The following is a 19,523-nucleotide window of genomic DNA, read 5'->3' as shown; positions in this document are numbered from 1 at the left end:
CCCCTGCGGAGTCAGGGTTTGCGAATTCTGAACTATTTGGACGATTGGCTGATTTTGGCACAATCACATACGGAGCTTCTGTCTCACAGGACAGTTCTCCTCAGTATTCTGAACAGTTTGGGCCTTGCAGTCAATTGGACCAAGAGCTCACTACAGCCCAGTCAGGCAATTTCCTTCCTTGGAATAGAACTACACTCAGTGGCAATGACGGCTCGCTTATCTACACAGCGCGCGCGCCGTGTGCAGCGACTAGCCGCGTCATTTCAGATGAACAGCCTCACACCTCTGAAGAAATTTCAGAGAGTGCTAGGCTACATGGCCTCAGCCGCAGCAGTACTTCAGCTGGGTTTACTGCACATGCGCCCGCTTCAGCATTGGCTAAACACCCGCGCGTCTCACCGGGCTTGGGCCACAGGCCGCCAGCCCATCAAGGTGACTCAGACCTGTATTTCAGCTCTGCAGCCCTGGACAGTGGCCGAATGGTATCAGCGGGGAGTGACAATGGGAGCTGTATCTCGCCGAAAAGTCATCTCGACAGACGCATCCAACACGGGTTGGGATGCGGGCTGCGAGGGCTCTCCGGTTTTCGGCCTATGGTCAGTTCAGGAAAAGCTCCTTCACATAAATTGTCTGGAAATGATAGCGGTCGAGTACGCGCTCATGCGCTTTCTCCCGGTCATTCAGGGTCACCACGTCCTGGTCCGTTCGGACAACAGATCTGTGGTATCCTACCTAAACCGTCAGGGCGGTGTCAGATCCAGGAACCTCTTCCATCTGACGAAACGCATACTGAGTTGGTCCCAGTGCCACCTGCGCTCGCTGAGGGCGACGCACGTGCCAGGCCACCTGAACGACGGCCCGGACAGACTGTCCAGAGACAATATTCCCCCAGGGGAATGGTCCCTGCACGCTCAAACAGTCCAGACGTTATGGCACCTATTCGGCAGAGCGGAGATAGACCTCTTTGCGTCCAAAGAGAACTCTCACTGCCCAATATTTTTCTCAAAGCGAGGACGCGCTGGCCCAGGACTGGCCCAGACGCCCGCTTTACGCCTTCCCTCCCGTCTCGCTATTGCCACAGGTAATGCAGAGGATCAGGGAAACGCGTCACTCGGTGCTCCTCATAGCCCCGCGTTGGGAGAATCAGACATGGTTCCCGGAGCTTACGCAGCTGTCACTGACAGCGCCGTGGCCCATCCCAGTGAGAGCAGATTTCCTCTCTCAAGCTCGCGGCACAATTTGGCATCCCCACCCAGAGCGCTGGGCGCTGCATGCGTGGGTGATCAACGACTACCCGTCGCTCTGCCAGAAGGAGTAATAAACACCATTATACACGCTAGAGCCCCTTCCACGAGAAGACTCTATGCGTCAAAATGGTCTGTGTTCTCAAAATGGTGCACCGACCGAGACCTGGACCCGCGGACATGTGGGGTGTCGTCGCTGCTCGTATTTCTACAAGAGCTGCTGGATAAGGGCAGATCCCCATCCACGCTCAAAGTGTATGTGGCGGCCGTTGCGGCGTTCGCTGAACCCCTGCACGGCCAGTCATGGGGTAAAAACGAGCTGGTCATCCGCTTCCTCAGGGGAGCTAGAAGGATGAACCCCCGCGCCCCCATCGGTTCCTATCTGGGATCTTTCTATAGTTCTCGAAACTATGAAAGCCCCCCCCTTTCGAACCACTTCAATCTGTGGATTTGAAATACCTTTCACTCAAAACCGTTTTTCTGACTGCCCTGTCATCAGTCAAATGTGTGGGAGACCTTCACGCGCTGTCTGTCAGCGCTGCGTGTCTTGAGTTTGGACCAAGTGACTCCAAGGTCATTTTAAAGCCTAGACACGGCTATGTTCCCAAGGTGATCGGTACTCCTTTCAGAGCACAGGTCATTTCCCTATCGGCGCTGCCAGCACCCGTTAGCGAACGCGACGCCAATCTCCTTTGCCCGGTCAGAGCACTGAGATTGTATACTGCGCGCTCCGCCGCTTTCAGACGCTCTGAGCAGCTTTTCGTTTCGTTCGGAGGGCGCACCAAAGGTCTCGCCGCCTCGAAACAGACACTATCTAGATGGATAGTGGACGCTATTGCTGCTGCATACGCGTCAAAAGACCTGCCATGCCCGTTGGGCATTAGGGCTCACTCCACTAGAGGCATGGCATCCTCGTGGGCATGGTCCAGCGGGATTTCCATTCACGACATATGTGTGGCAGCGGGATGGACTTCCCCTCCACCTTTGTCAGATTTTACAATATGGAAGTGCCCGCTCTGCAGGCAAAACTACTAGCGGTTTAATACGCTACAGCTCCCCTGGTGAGCTGCACTGATGGGACACATTCCACACAGACCGGCACCGCCGCTCTGTCGTTCCCTTCCCACTATGTGCTTATGTATTACACAATCAATGACCCGCATTCTTGCCGGCCAAATATTATTTCCCCACTCATAAGGGCTCCCACGGGTCCCCCTTAATTCCCTGGGGCTCATACAGTGGATGCTTGGCGCGCACGGCGTTGACAATGGGTTCCCGTAGCGTAAGCTAGCTTACGCAATACGAGAGAACCTCTCGTAAGAGAACGTATCGGTTACCTAACGTAACCTCGGTTCTCTCTAGATGAGGGAACGAGTATTGCGTAGCCGGCCGTGCTCGCGCCACGAGCGACTTTTCGCTTCAGTCAATGAAAACCAGGGTTCCAGCCTACGAACTACGCTTATATGCACTCTAGTCACGCCCATTTTGGCGGGCTTTGTTGCAGTGAGCGCGCGGACGCCTCTCATTGGATGCGAGTTCGCCCAAGCTCGTCTATAGGCTGCAGCAGTTGCCGCAGAGCAACCTATGAGCTCGCTAGCTAGCCCGCTCAAGGTCTGCAGCTGCCGCACTGCGTTGACAATGGATACAAAAATTAAGGATAATTTTTTGGCTTCAATATCTCAGAAAAGATGAATCTTTCCCGTAGCGTAAGCTAGCTTATGCAATACTCGTTCCCTCATCTAGAGAGAACCGAGGTTACGTTAGGTAACCGATACGTTTTATTTGATGATGATGATGATACAGTCCTCCCTCAAATGTGAAACTAAGTCCAGGTCACCATCAGTTATTGTGTATGTGTGTGTGTGTACATGCATAGCAATAATAATATTATATTTTTGTATAATATATTATGTACATATTATGTATTTGATTAAAACATTCAGGCAATTCAGTATTCTGATGCTTGGTTTCAAATTATTAGTAAAACACGCCCCTCTGCTTGATGCAGTTATTTAGGTTATTCTAAATATATACTTGAAACTAGTAGCATAGAAAACATGCACATTGTGGCATGGTTTCCTTTGCTGCTCTATACACCTAGTGAATACTAAGGAGACCATGGTTTCTGTGTGAACTGATTATTTTGTAGACATCTTTTGAAAATGGAACTATTGCGTGAGTTTGAGGAAGATAAAATTAATTAACTTTTTAAATTAATTTTTTAAAAAGGAAGTCAGGGTTGTGTTAATATATATACATTTTTGTTTAAAAAAAGTAAAAAAATACGTAATTATGAGAAGTGCCCTTTTTTCCACTTGAGCCCCTGCCCCTCAAAATGTCTGTGCCCGTCCCTGCTCCCTAGTATCCTTATGTTCAGGGATGGGCTTCAAGGATAAGGGCAAGTAGGGTAGTGGGGAGTCAAAATCTGGTAGGCAGCGTGATTTTGGCACAACACTAATACATTTTCTGCGTGTCATTTCATTAATAAAAACAGCAAATCACTAGTACAGGGGTGGCTCATTTTACCCATACATAATGTAACACCTGCCATACAAGTTCACATGGCATTTATTTAATCATAACATTTGTTGTTTGGGAAAAAAAATAGGCCCACTTTTTTTTTTGTGTGCATATCTTTATTTTATATATATATATATATATATATATATATATAGCAGCTTTAAGCTTGTTTCAATTGTTACTGCCATATGCAGTTTTTCAATATTTAACCTACCTGCGACCACAAAAATTACATGTGAGAAGGTATCTAGAGCATCAATACAAAAACAGGGTTCTAACTTTAACATAAACGCTATGCTTAATCTACACCAAGGAAACCACTACATGATGTTTCTGTCAATGTGCTATTAAGATTAATCATATGAGCTTCTCCCACAGCAAGCTGTACGTATGCTATCAAAAACAGCCATGTACAGAAGAGGATGTATGCACGTTCAAGGTGGCAAGCCCTTTTGACACTTGATAGGAATTATGTACCCAGCAGTTCTTTCTTTTTATCATCCTCAGATAAACTTGATATGTTTGCAGAGCATGATAGGGCACAAATGATATTGCATAAAGGATGCAGACCAGAGCACTCATCAGAGCTACTTTCCTCTTTTCCAGAGTGGTTATATTTTTATTTTTCAAAACAGTCCAAATCACACCCAAATAACATGTAAAGGTAACTACCAAAGGAACCATGCATCCCACTACCATTACAAATATCTTGTACTTCAAATGGGCTGATTCCAGCTTTTTATCAAAGTTTGACACACAATGAGTTTCGTTTAGATTATTTTGGGAAGTTCCTGCAAATTTGAGGACCGGTGATGAAGCAAATATCACGATGAGCCACGTCAGCATACTTATGATCTTTGCATGCTTAGGGTGTACATAGCTCCGGGTGAAGAAAGGGTGAACGATGGCGAGGTATCTAATGACACTGATGCACATGATGAAGAAAATGCTGACATAGAGGTTGCAGTTGAAGAGGAAGCGTTCAATTTTGCATGCATTAAATCCAAAGACCCAGTGCTTCGTCTTGGCATAGTAAATGATTAACAAAGGCAATGTTAAGACGTAAAGCATATCACTGATGGCCAGGTTACAGGAGAACACTACTCCAGTGTGCCAATTCTGCCTCTCTCGTGTCACCAGAAGCCACAGGACAAATACGTTTCCTGCCAAAGCCACACACATTTCAATAGAATACATGGGGGGTAGGAGACTGGTTTGAAACGTAGAATCGCAGGAGTTGTTGTTCATTGTCCACGATGTGCTCTGGTCCCTTGAAAAGAAAAACAGTGTACCATCACTCTTGATTCGTATTATGTGGATGTTTCTCACAGGTGGTTTCATTCACATTGAAGCAGATAATGTAAGAAAATACTTTAGTAAGCCACTGTTAATTTGCAATCATTTAACTTTTTATTTTACCAGTCAACTTGAAATACAGAGTAAGCGGTAATTATTTCAATGGTAATTAATTTTCAATGTTACTCTTTGGCTAAATTTAAAATCACCATGTAGGATCAACTTAAATATGTCAAGCAGAGGGAACCTAGCTAGCTAGCACTAGCTAAAACAAAGTAGTACAGTGAACGTGGACATGCTGAATGCATGCTAATTGGATAAACCATCCTTTGATTAGCATAGCAATTGCTCAACAAGTATATAAATATATTGTAGATCTAATTTTGTACCTGTCCTCAAGCTCCACTATTCATCGTATTGGTAACCCCCAAAAACTTAAACATGACAAAAACTCTTCTAAACACCACAAAAAAACACTGTCAAGTATCTCCCTTTACATTTATCTATTCATTTTAACATTTACCCTCCCTGTCATGTGTCATGTAAAGCATGCTGTAAAATATAAATCTCTAGTTTCATTTAAATGTAAGTTTCTGTAAATTTAAAGAGTCAAGTTTATTAAACTCAAAACATTAATCAATTCAGGTTACATAAAAGTTGTAAGTTTTGTGAACTCAAAAGAAAATGTTCCAAATACTCAAATGTTCATTTATTTGAACTAATTTGTATGATTACATTGTTCCCAACTCAAAACAATTACGGTAATTATTTTGAGCATTAGGGTTTACAGTAAAAGCCATAAATTTTCACAGTTGTAACTGTATTTCATAATTTCACTCCTGTTCAAAATACAATTACAGATATCTATAATTTCTTAGACAACATTCTAAAAACATTCTAACTGTACTTGTTACTAGTAAAAATAATGATTTTTATATAAAAACTTACCCTTTTCTGTTATCAACAATTAAAGTAAAATGTAAAAATGCACATTTTTGCTATCTGTAATTTTGTTTTCGTTTGAGGAAATTGCTAATATCAGATATTCAAAGTCAAATCAGATTGCGATAGTAACTCAGACAGTCAGTTTTAGTTCTTAAACAGTAAATATCCAATTGTACAGTCTGTTTAAGTTCTCAAAAAATATCCAATTGTTGAGAAGCATTTTCTGTTATCTTAAATGTACAGTTGCAATGCAGGTAGATTAGAAGTGGGAAACGGAGTACTGTTTAGATGTTTCTGCAAAATTTGATTTGTTTGATAAGACTGGGGCTTACAGAAATTTCCAGTTAAGAAATGCTGGTCTGCTAGATATAAGCTTCTTTGGGTTGGTAAATTGTGCAATTTTCAAAAAAGATTTGCAATATAGCCTGATGGTTATATAATTTAGGTGATAAATTATCTGCACTTAATTTCTGTGTATAATGCACAAACTTATTTCAAACTTGGTATATAAGATATAATAGCGCAGCAGTTACCTGAATAATACCTGAAGGTAATCAACATAAATTTGGTCATTTTAAGTAAAAAGAAAGAAAGCTTAAATTAAGGAAAATGCAGAAATTACAAATTGCATCTGAAAAAAATATGACTTACTTCCTTCTGCACACATTATGAAGCAAGAAATATAGAGCTACAAAAAGTGTTACATTCAGTTTGTATATAACAGCTTGACCAGCACTCTGTAAAAAAAAACCAAACTTGGCTAAAAATACTTTCAGTATTTGTATCATCCAGGGCTGTGTATTATACTAAGTTAGACATTTTTTGTTAGTGCTACAATTTTATTTATTTTAGGAGTTTATACAGGTGTCAAAATTAAGGCAAGTTTAAAATATATCCATGTCATAAATGGGATTACAATTGAAAACTATCATATCTTTTAACATTTGAGCAAATAAGATTCAAACACAAAATACCTTAAACCTATTCAACTCAATAAATCCACATCAACTGTAGATATGATGTCGACTCAGTCAAGTTTTAACATTTAAAACTTACCAAATAATTCTGCTAAACTTTATTACTCCGACTGCCACCCTTGAACTGTAACAAACTTTATTTCCCTTCTCGTGCAAAGGGTGCACTTTTTCTAGGTAGAGACTGAAGATTTGAAATGTGAATTCAAGTCAAGTGTGAAGCAACAGTCCCACCTTGTGGTGATGTCCTACAAGAGGTGTACAATCTCACTTTCGTTTCCGGTTGTCATTTCCTTTTTTGTGTTTGAAGTCCTTTTTTTCTCCAGTGCCTTTCTGTCGGCCTTTAAAAGCTTTCTGTCCACCAAATTTCTTGCCCGCTGCCCCCATTTTCTGACCTTTAAACCTATTTCCTCGTTCCCCTTTATTTCCAAACTTCTTACCTCCTTCACTCTTCCTAAACCTGCTTCTTCCCTCTACCGCTTTTCTATCTCCAAACCATTTACCCCCTGGGCCAACTTTCTTTCCTCTGTCAAGTGACTTGAAGTTCTGCTTGTCTTGGTGAGTTGCCTTTCCTGGTGACAGCTTCCTCTTTTTGAATGGTCTGGGTGACTTGCCAGGGCCATGCTTCCTTTTTGACACAGGAAACATATCTGATAGGATGGAGACAAAGAACAAAATTGCCAACAACGCAATTTACAACAGGAAACAATTTTGGTGTGAAACACATTGGGTATTAAGCAGCACCTTCATCTGGTTCCTCTCCTACAGCCTGTCTGTAATATTCTGCTTCATCATCTGATTCCACTGCTGCAGCCTGGCCCTCCTGATTCCCAGGATCCTCCACTTCTTCATCAGACACCTGCCCTTCCTGTTGCCATTTTCTCTTGATGCCATTCAAACTCTTTTGCCTTGAAGGCAAAAAACAAACACTTTAAGACCATATCGTAGGAATGCATCAAGACATAAGTGCATCTTCAAAAACATTGTAGAATAAAACCCTGATAATTCCAAACGATCCAATCATAACATTTTTGGGATTACCACCGTCCTAAGATCATAGAGCTAAACACTGGTAAACTGCAGCGCTTTAAAGCGTTTTCTTCAAAAAATTGTAAGGCTTTGGTAATAATGTTTGTACATACTGTAACATGGTCAGATCTTTGTTTTTCCTGCATGTTAACAGACCACATTGTTACTGCAACGTGCTGATTTTTATCAGTTATTTAACTATGATTTTACTATTTTTTACTGATATTTAGTCATGTTGAATAATCAAGTTTAGCTACATTAACAGACTGATATACTCTAGTATAATTTTAGTCACTGACGTTTACATTACTGACGTATATGGCAAGTTACATAGTGCAATAACAGACAAATTTCAAAGCCAATGCAATCTATGCAAGTTCTGTCTTCAGTATTGTATGATATGGAACAAAGAGTTTAATATCTATTCCATGTTCAATGATACAGATCCACAAAACCTGTAATTTGGCCCATTTCAACAACCCACAAGTGTTGGGTAAAATAGTGTTAAAAAAAAAAAAAAAAGTCAACTTGAATATCACATTATTGCAATAATAATATTAATAATGTAAAAGGGATAGTTAACCCAAAAATGAAAAATCTTATCCTTTACTCACCCTCATGCCATCCCAGATGTGTATGACTTTCTTTCATCTGCTGAACACAGCTGTAAGATTTTTAGAAGAAGTTTTCAGCTCTGTAAATCCATACAATGAAAGTAAATGGGTGCCGAATTTCTGAAGCTCCAAATTCTACATAGGCATAATAAAAGTAATCCAAACAACTCTGGTGGTTAAATCCATATATTCTGAAGTGATATGATACGTGTGGGAGAGAAACAGATCAATATTTAAATCCTTTATACTATAAATTTTCCTCTTTAGCTTTCACAGTCTTCTTCTTGTGTTAATGGTAATTCACATTCTTTATGCCTATTGCCCCCTACTGGGCAGGGCAAATTACATAACTGATCGGTTTCTCACCCACACCTATGTGGATTTGAAGATGTGGATTTAACCACTGAAGTCATATTGATTATTTATATGCTCCCTTTGTGGATTTTGGATTTTCCAAGTAAACTTGGAAATTTTGGCACCCATTTACTAGGAATTGTCTGGACCTACAGAGCTGAAATATTCTTCTAAAAATCTTCATTTGTTTTCAGTAGAAGTCATACACACGCATGAGTATATGAGAATTTAAATTGGGTGAACTATCCCTTTAAGTTAAGAAATGATTGCAGAAATATATAATTTTATAATAATTCATTATTACTCAATAGAAATATATTTAATAATTTCTTTATTTACTATGCAGTCAGATTAAACCCTCAAGCCTTTATTTTGGCTGAAGATTTTATTTTGAAAACTGAAGGTATGGAAGTTTAGGTTGTTTTGTAGTTGAGCTGACAAAAGCCATTCATTGCAGTGAAATCCTCTCATCTGACTTGCCGTCAACAAAAACCTGCTCTCAATGGGTTATTTTAAATGTATATAGTAAATTGTAGCTGCCAAACATAGAGGTATGTGAAATTTTGCAATTTAAGTCAATCCGGGGTGCTTTATGTGCTCAGCACATAACACCGAACCGAATGCAGAGCAGATCTGTCACCCAGGGCAGCAGATAGAGTTTGTGTATGGAGCACAGAACCACACTGAAACCATGTGTAATACACTGATCCCGTTTACATGATTTAAGCACTACACACACTGCAGACAAAACAGGTGTGCACATAGATGCAGCACAGTTCAATATGAGAGACTATTTATTTATTGAATTAAAATCGCAGCCCTCTCAGTTTGAAAATTGCACTGGGTCATATCGCAGTTAATTTTATTTCTGTTAATCATTCTGACCCATCCATTTCCTTCATGTATATTGTCGCACAAAATACACTCGACGTCGACCGATATATCGGTTTTAATCAACGTATTTAGTTTTTTTCTCTGTGGCCAAAACCTTTCATCCGGTGAACATAAAGCTACAAAAAGCTTAATTTGGTGAATGTTTACATATACCTGTATAGCATTATAACATGGGCAAGACTCACAATTACTCTTAAATTGACTAACTCCCAGTTATTAATACAAAATGTAAAAATAAATAAATAAAGACACTAGAATTGACAAGCAATCACTGATGATCTATTATTGATGAATGGCGATCTATTGTTGATGAAATACTGCTTAAACTTTAATTATTAGCCAATCTGAAAATGTTTACTTTATAGAGATTCAATTGTAATTCATTGTCGAGGATTGTAAGAGTGCAGGTTTTGTTTCCCTTGTGTGTTTGTGTGAGCTAAAAGCTCAAACATTACAAAAGAAGAGTCCCCTGTTTATTGAACTAAAAGTTATAATTGTTTTTTACTGAGGGGTTATAATTGGGATTTTGGTTGCACAACAAACTGAGATTTTACTTGTTTTGGACCTTTGCAGCCTCTATAAGCGTTTTTTTTCACACAAGAACTTCCATAGTTCCTAGAACTATTTCAGGATCTCATTGTTTTTCCACCACATTAACTAATTCCACATGGAAGTAAAACCTAAACCAATTCAGGAATCTTTTTAGGGCTGTGGTAATTTCTTTGGAAAATTGAACTTTTTGGGTGGAGTCAGAACAGCAAATGCTTCTCTTTGGTCAAGAAAAATGAGTCATCAGTACCAGACAGCTGATACTAGAGGTCGATTTGTTTTTGAATTTTTTTAAATAATCGGCATCGGCCAATATCCAAGTATATCAAGCCGGCGCATCTGTGGGAAGCCTAGTGTTGTTGTGGAACACGTGTTCGAGGCTCGCTGCCCCTAGAGTCATTTTCAAGCAGAGTGAGCAGACCTCATCCAGTACCTAAGGAAGGAGCCAAGTTCCTTGGAGAAAATGGTAAGGATTAAATTTGTATAACTCCTTTATATTTAAAAATGTTTTATATATTTGAGAGTATTGTCACAGAATGCAGAGAAATAAGTAATAAAAAAAGATACCAACGCGCTATAGGCTATTAAAGGACTGGCTTTGGTAAGCTCAGACATTATCGGTTCTGCTGTCGGTACTGGAGAAATTAAGAAAATACATTTATTATTGCTATAAAGAGAAAGTTATTTTATCTTGCCAGCCATTTCTATGTATAATAATATGAAACCATTTGTCTGTGATGCAATTTAGCTATTCACAGTCAGAGAGGGAGAGAGAGATCTCTCATGCGGTGCCACAGCGAGCACAACACGAGCCCTGCTTAATGAGTGACAGAACTAAACATTCAAACGTAGCCTGGTTACACTTTAGATCTGTGATATTAGTCTGATTTTATTTTAGATTTCGCCTTCCAAAGATTATAAAAAGAAGCCGCATTCTGTCTAGCACAACTTCCTTCCCTTCACAGCGGTGCACTGACATTTCTACCTAAAACTCAAACTTAACGTCAGAATCAGCATGATCGGTGAAAATGCTACTGTTGCTAAATTGCGGGATGTGTTTAATAATAAAAAGAGCGCAAGAGATACCATTCAAGGCGGCGCACGCTCCGAAACAGACCACAACGAGACAAGCAAAGTATAGGCTACTTTGGGTTTCATGTGCGCGTGCGTCTAAACGATCAACTATACACAAAAATATGTCAAAACGACCGGCTTGGAGATTCACTTAAACACAGTTTGTCTTAAATGGACGTGGTTATGGAAATAGTTGGGAGAAAATATGGTGCATCAGGAGCCTATTAGATCTGAACTCGGTCTTAAAGGGGAAGCTGTCTATTAAACATGTGACGATTGAGCCATTACTGCGAATCAAACAACAAAAGGCAAAGAGAATATCACTTACTGCTCTTGAATGAATAACTTCTGCATTAATGAGCATTAATCTATGATAAACTATGCACTGTTATTTTACAATTGATTACTTTATTAGATTTCTTTTTAGACCACACCTGAACAGTAATGTTAGTAGACCTTCCTGAAATTAAATCACTGTGCCTATATAACGTTTATCTGTGTAATTGTTTATCTTTGTTTTATTTATAAAACAAAAAGAACCGTTAAGAAGACCGTTAAAGTACCGGATCAATAAGCGGTATCGGTAAGATAGTAATACCATTAAAACCTTAACGATACCCATCCCTAGTTATGCCTGTGCTTCTCTTGGATGCTCTGAATATTGGATTACGTGTCTGGATTGCCCCTTAATTAAAGCTGCATTTGGATCTCAACCTTCGTGTCTCGGAGCAGTTCGTAACACCTGCTTTGTTTATTATATTTGTTATACATTATTTATACAATATGTTTTTACATTATACATTTTTAATTTAAGTGTACAAGTGCAGATTAGTCAAGTGTTCATTAAATGTATTTGTTGAGAAATTTTGTCTATCTTAAGTAATTATTTGTGTTACATTCATACTTTCAAATAAAAGGTTCAAATAAGAGGTTAAAAACAAGCACATAATAATAATAAATCAGCAGCAATAATCGGCCGACCCGGATTTCAAAAGATCGGCATCGGCCTGGAAAAACCCTCTAGCTGATACCTGCTATTTTTAAAAGTCCGGTTAGTAACCTTAGTTAAAACTTTTGAGTTGTTGCCATTATATGCTTTTCAAACAGAAATAGATAGATGGGCAGACGCAAGTGTGCAGAATCTACTGTGTATTTATGGGGAAGAAAAAAAATGCAGCTGAAAGCAGAACACGTTACACCGCGTCTACACAGGATGAATCAAATCAAACATTCTAAACAGTTTATTTGTCTTGTTGGCAGGAGAAGCACCAGCGAGTTCAGCACAAAATGGAACCCTAGATAGTACACGTACATCTCCAAGATGTCTGTTTTAGATCTTTTCATCTAGAAAGAATAGCAATTAATTAATCTTAAACATCTCAGACATATGCTGAATATCTTATTGACATTTGAGAGGAAATTACTTGTATACGTCTTTTTTTGCAGCTGAGCAAACAACCTACAAAAAAACATCTTTACCATAAGTAAATACACAAATCAAATAGAAGTTTGGGTGATGTACCCGTGCTAGACAGCGTCATTGATTATAATGACACATTTTCTTTTTTAAATGTATGCGACACTCGCGTCCAGTTTAGACAGTGTGAGAGATTGAAATGTCAACCAGAAATGAGATGTACATATACTGATTGCCCCGTGAAGTTAGGCATTAATGACATTAAACTATGTAGACTGAAATTAAATAAAAATTAAACAAAACTATAAGGGATTATAAAATCATGTACGTTCCATGATTATCATGTAATTATTGTGCATTGTATTATGTATAAAGTTTGCTTGTTCAGTACTATAAATTTTTTGCTTACCTTTTAGCACAGCTTACCTCGTTTGCAACTTTTAAAAAAGCCTCTGTTTTTATTAGGCACTAATAAAGATGTTTTTATTTTACCTCAAGGCTATTAGTGAACCTATTTTTACATTCATTATGTATACATAGTACTAAACTATGAATCACAGTGTTGATTGTATTTCTAAGTTGAAATCAGTGTTAGAAAACATATCGGTTACCTAACGTATCCTCGGTTCTCTCTAGATGAGGGAACGAGTATTGCGCAAGCTAGCTTACGCTACGGGAAAGATTCATCTTTTCTGAGATATTGAAGCCAAAAAATTATCCTTAATTTTGTATCCATTGTCAACGCAGTGCGGCAGCTGCAGACCTTGAGCGGGCTAGCTAGCGAGCTCATTGGTTGCTCTGCGGCAACTGCTGCAGCCTATAGACGAGCTTGGGCGAACTCGCATCCAATGAGAGGCGTCCGCGCGCTCACTGCATCAGAGCCCGCCAAAAAGGGCGTGACTAGAGTGCATATAAGCGTAGTTCGTAGGCTGGAACCCTGGTTTTCATTGAATGAAGCGAAAAGTCGCTCGTGGCGCGAGCACGGCCGGCTACGCAATACACGTTCCCTCATCTAGAGAGAACCGAGGTTACGTTAGGTAACCGATACGTTCCCTTACGAGAGGTTCTCTCGTATTGCGTAAGCTAGTTTACGCTACGGGAACCCATTGTCAACGCCGTGCGCGCCAAGCATCCACTGTATGAGCCCCAGGGAATTAAGGGGGAACCCGGGGGAGCCCTTATGAGTGGGGAAATAACATTTGGCCGGCAAGAATGCGGGTCAGTGTTTGTGTAATATATAAGCACATAGTGGGAAGGGAACGACAGAGCGGCGGTGCCGGTCTATGTGGAATGTGTCCCATCAGTGCAGCTCACCAGGGGAGCTGTAGCGTATTAAACCGGTAGTAGTTTTGCCTGCAGAGCGGGCACTTCCATATTGTAAAATCTGACAAATGTGGAGGGGGAAGTCCATACCGCTGCCACACATATGTCGTGAATGGGAATCCCGCTGGACCATGCCCACGAGGATGCCATGCCTCTAGTGGAGTGAGCCCTAATGCCCAACGGGCATGGCAGGTCTTTTGACGTGTATGCAGCAGCAATAGCGTCCACTATCCATCTAGATAGTGTCTGTTTCGAGGCGGCGAGACCTTTGGTGCGCCCTCCGAACGAAACGAAAAGCTGCTCAGAGCGTCTGAAAGCGGCGGAGCGCGCGGTATACAATCTCAGTGCTCTGACTGGGCAAAGGAGATTGGCGTCGCGTTCACTATCGGATGCTGGTAGCGCCGATAGGGAAATGACCTGTGCTCTGAAAGGAGTACCGATCACCTTGGGAACATAGCCGTGTCTAGGTTTTAAAATGACCTTGGAGTCACTTGGTCCAAACTCAAGACACGCAGCGCTGACAGACAGGTCTCCCACACGTTTGACTGATGACAGGGCAGTCAGAAAAACGGTTTTGAGTGAAAGGTATTTCAAATCCACGGATTGAAGTGGTTCGAAAGGGGGGCTTTCATAGTTTGAGAACTATAGAAAGATCCCAGATAGGAACCGATGGGGGGCGCGGGGGGGTTCATCCTTCTAGCTCCCCTAAGGAAGCGGATGACCAGCTCGTTTTTTCCCCATGACTGGCCGTGCAGGGGTTCAGCGAACGCCGCAACGGCTGCCACATACACTTTGAGCGTGGATGGGGATCTGCCCTTATCCAGCAGCTCTTGTAGAAATACGAGCAGCGACGACACCCCACATGTCCGCGGGTCCAGGTCTCGGTCGGTGCAACATTTTGAGAACACAGACCATTTTGACGCATAGTCTCTTCTCGTGGAAGGGGCTCTAGCGTGTATGATGGTGTTTATTACTCCTTCTGGCAGAGCGACGGGTAGTCGTTGATCACCCACGCATGCAGCGCCCAGCGCTCTGGGTGGGGATGCCAGATTGTGCCGCGAGCTTGAGAGAGGAGATCTGCTCTCACTGGGATGGGCCACGGCGCTGTCAGTGACAGCTGCGTAAGCTCCGGGAACCATGTCTGATTCTCCCAACGCGGGGCTATGAGGAGCACCGAGTGACGCGTTTCCCTGATCCTCTGCATTACCTGTGGCAATAGCGAGACAGGGGGGAAGGCGTAAAGCGGGCGCCTGGGCCAGCGCGTCCTCGCTTTTCGAGAAAAATATTGCGCAGTGAGAGTTCTCTTCTGACGCAAAGAGGTCTATCTCTGCTCTGCCGAATAGGTGCCATAACGTCTGGACTGTTTGAGCGTGCAGGGACCATTCCCCTGGGGGAATATTGTCTCTGGACAGTCTGTCCGGGCCGTCGTTCAGGTGGCCTGGCACGTGCGTCGCCCTCAGCGAGCGCAGGTGGCACTGGGACCAACTCAGTATGCGTTCCGTCAGATGGAAAAGGTTCCTGGATCTGACACCGCCCTGACGGTTTAGGTAGGATACCACAGATCTGTTGTCCGAACGGACCAGGACGTGGTGACCCTGAATGACCGGGAGAAAGCGCATGAGCGCGTACTCGACTGCTATCATTTCCAGACAATTTATGTGAAGGCGCTTTTCCTGGACTGACCATAGGCCGAAAACCAGAGAGCCCTCGCAGACCGCGCCCCAACCCGTGTTGGACGCGTCTGTCGAGATGACTTTTCGGCGAGATACAGCTCCCATTGTCACTCCTCGCTGATACCACTCAGCCACTGTCCAAGGCTGCAGAGCTGAAATACAGGTCTGAGTCACCTTGATGGGCTGGCGGCCTGTGGCCCAAGCCCGGCAAGACGCGCGGGTGCTTAGCCAATGCTGAAGCGGGCGCATGTGCAGTAAACCCAGCTGAAGTACTGCTGCGGCTGAGGCCATGTAACCTAGCACTCTCTGGAATTTCTTCAGAGGTGTGAGGCTGTTCATCTGAAAAGATGCGGCTAGTCGCTGAACATGGCGCGGGCGCTGTGTAGATAAGCGAGCCGTCATTGCCACGGAGTCTAGTTCTATCCCAATGAAGGAAATTGTCTGACTGGGCTGTAGTGAGCTCTTGGTCCAATTGACTGCAAGACCCAAACTGTTCAGATGGCTGAGGAGAACTGATCTGTGAGACAGAAGCTCCATATGTGACGGAGCCATAATCAGCCAGTCGTCCAAATAGTTCAGAATTCGCAAACCCTGACTCCGCAGGGGTGCGAGCGCCGCATCCATGCACTTCGTGAAAGTACGGGGTGCTAAGGACAGGCCGAATGGAAGGACGGTGTATTGATAAACCTGGCCGTCGAAGGCGAATCTCAAGAATGACCTGTGACGGGGATTTATCTGAATCTAAAAGTATGCATCTTTCAGATCGAGAGAAATAAACCAGTTCCCCGGTGCACATGCGCGAGGAGTTTCCTGATTGTAAGCATTTTGAACGGTCTTTTTGCAAGCACCTTGTTCAAAACCCTGAGATCTAATATGGGTCTGAGGCCGCCGTCTTTCTTGGGAACAAGAAAATAACGGCTGTAAAGCCCCGACTCGCTCAGAGAGGGTGGCACTTTCTCTATGGCCCTTTTGCACAGAAGGCTTGCTATTTCTGAACGAAGCATGCACGCTGCTTCCGTGTTCACAGTGGTTTCGAGCCGCGCTCTGAAGCGAGGAGGGCGGCGATCGAACTGTAGCAAATAGCCCTGTTGTATTGTGCTTAACACCCACTTGGATATCCCTGGAATAGCTTCCCACGCTTTGAAGCGTAACGCTAGAGGGTGAATGGCCAATTCGCTCTGATTCCCGCACACAGAGCGCTGAACAAAATGTGTGAGCGCGTTTAGTGTGTTTATGCATGATTGCTCGCAGACAGCATGAACAGGCTGTTTTGTGAGTGACTTCCCGATTGGAATGAATGGGGAAAGAGTCACATCTGTTACGTGATGCGCAAGCATAGTCATGGGCACGGGACTTACACACAGAGGAATGTTTGCTGGCTGTGTAACAGAGCGGGCAGAGAATGGGCGCGCGCACGTATTCGTGGGCGCATTTATTGACTCTAGCGCTCGAGCGGTTCGTAACCGCTTTATGTGAGCATGCTCTGGTGGGGACACGAGACATGCAGTGCTTGTGTGCAGAAGTGAACACTGGATTGTGGGCACGTTTTCTACACATAGGGCTGGTCGTGTGACAGAGCGGCCAGAGAATGGGCGCGCGCACGCATTTGTGGGCGCCTTCATTGACTCTGACGCTCGAGCGGTTCGTAACCGCTTTATGAGAGCTTGCTCTGATAGGGGCACGGGATGTGTTATGCTTGTGTGTAGGGGCGAACACAGGGTTGTGGGCACATTTTCTACACATAAGACATGTTTGCTCTTTACAAGATTTATTTGGGTCGCCGTGAAAACGGCATTTGAGTGCAGGCAAGCGGGCGGTGTCACCGGCTTGTTGGCTGCTAAATTCACCACTGCAGTAGCCTGAGAGAAGGGGACTGACAGGGGGCGAAGCTTTGACAGTGGTCCGGCCGCAGCGGGACTGAGCCGTCGTTTGTTCAACAAAGCTAGGAGGACTTCGGTTGTTGAGGTTTCAGCGCAATCTTAGGCCGAGGCCCGCGGGGGGGCGGTGGTCTACGGCGGCTGTCTGAGCGCGATCTGGGGCGGCTGGCTTTGTTGAGCTGGGCGTTGTGAAGATGCTCGTGCAGGAGGCTGGTTACGTGGGCGGCCTGCAGAGGAGCTAGCGTGGCGAGGCAGGAAGAGATTCATGGCTTGGGTGGCTTTCTGGACTTCCGAAAAGCGGTCAACAATGCCACTTACCGAAGAGACCGGACGGAGAGAGCGGCGCGTTGAGGAACGTGGAGCGCTCAGTTTCTCCCATGTCGGCTAGCGTTAGCCACAGGTGTCTCTCGGTTACAGTCAGCGAGGCCATGCACTTCCCTATAGCTTGGGCTGCAGCTTTGGTGGCGCGAAGGGTGAGGTCCGTCGCGCTCCTTAGATCTGTAACAGCCTCTGGGTGCCTGCCTCTCATCCCACTCCCGAAGGAGGTCCGCTTGGAGGATCTGCAAGACGGCCATGGAATGCAGAGCAGATGCGGCTTGGCCGGCGGCGGAATAGGCGCGGCCAACACAGGCGGAAGTAGTTCTGCAGGCCTTAGACGGGAGCACTGGTTTAGACCGCCATCTCGCGGAGGGCGGGCAAAGGTGTGCTACTACCGAATCCTCGACCGGGGGGATGGAAGAGTAGCCCTACTCGGCGGCGCCGTCCACTGAAGCGAGAGCGGTGGAGACGTGGGATCGAGTCCTGGCCGAGAGAGGCGCGTTCCACGATTTAGAGCTCGGCGTGGAGTTCCGGCAGGAAGGGAGCGGCCCGGGCCGTGGGCGCCGCGCGGTGACGACTTTGAAGAAAACAGCCGTCGAGTCTGTTGGGAGCCTGCTCAGGGGGCAGTGACCACTCGAGCCCGAGGCGGTCGACGGCCTGTGTGAGGAGGCGTATCAGTTCCCCTTCGACTCCGGCGCGGGTCCTGCTGGATTCCTGGGCCGTTGAGGAGGCTTGTGACCACTCCTCGCTGTCTGAAGCCATGATGGAACAGCAGCCTTTGTCCTCCGCCTCGCTCTCCGAGGTGGCAGCAGTGCGGCCGCTCGGCGGCAACTGCACATCCCGGGGGGGCGGGGAGGGTGAACGCGATGCTCGAGGGAGGGGCTCCGGCGAGACAGTCGCTTCTAAAACCGGTTCCGGCAGCCTTTGGGAGCTGCGCTTCTTCCGGCGCGGCGAAACAGAAGGCGGCGCGGCAGCTCCGCTTTTGCATACTTCCAGTCGAGCCCGCAGGTTCGACATCGGAAGCTCCTCGCAGAGGTCGCATCCGCCGTCAGCGAGGGCGAGCTCTGCATGCCCCAGTCCCAGGCAGAGAGCGCAGATGATGTGTCGGTCTCCGGCGCTGAGAGGAGCGCGGCATGAGCCGCAGGAAGTGCGAGGCATCTTTAAAAAGACGCTCGATACTCTTTTGTGAAGTTCGCTGAGGAACTTAGCTTGCTCTAAAAAAGGATACGTCGCCGGATGGCGTAGCTCGCAGGATGGCTGAAGGTGGCGAAGACGGCCGGCTTCTTCGAGCGCTGTCCACGCTTGCTAGATGCCCCTCGAACGGCGACGCGGCTTCCAGTTCAGAGATGCGAAGAGCTTCGCTGAAGAGATGAAAATCAGGGTTCCAGCCTACGAACTACGCTTATATGCACTCTAGTCACG

The 19,523-nt window shown here is 44.4% G+C and overlaps 1 protein-coding gene and 1 pseudogene across 1 annotated transcript in view; both read right to left on the bottom strand.

Annotated features, from left to right (window-relative positions):
- Window positions 1-3,934: 3,934 nt before the first annotated feature.
- LOC127648046 (P2Y purinoceptor 11-like) lies at window positions 3,935-7,168 on the bottom strand (annotated as a pseudogene).
- LOC127648039 (suppressor of SWI4 1 homolog) overlaps window positions 5,165-19,523 on the bottom strand; it is a 31,854-nt gene continuing 17,495 nt past the window's right edge. The window contains exons 11-12 of the mRNA XM_052132616.1: window positions 7,724-7,887; window positions 5,165-7,629 (exon numbers count right to left, since the gene is read on the bottom strand). Coding sequence (XP_051988576.1) covers window positions 7,247-7,629; window positions 7,724-7,887 — 547 coding nt within the window. The 3' untranslated portion in view covers window positions 5,165-7,246. The remainder of the gene's footprint in view (window positions 7,630-7,723; window positions 7,888-19,523) is intronic.

Source organism: Xyrauchen texanus, chromosome 8 (assembly GCF_025860055.1).
Source record: "Xyrauchen texanus isolate HMW12.3.18 chromosome 8, RBS_HiC_50CHRs, whole genome shotgun sequence".
NCBI classification, from domain to species: Eukaryota; Metazoa; Chordata; class Actinopteri; order Cypriniformes; family Catostomidae; genus Xyrauchen; species Xyrauchen texanus.
Note: the sequence above shows the minus strand (reverse complement) of the source record. Positions and strands in the feature narration are given on the sequence as shown.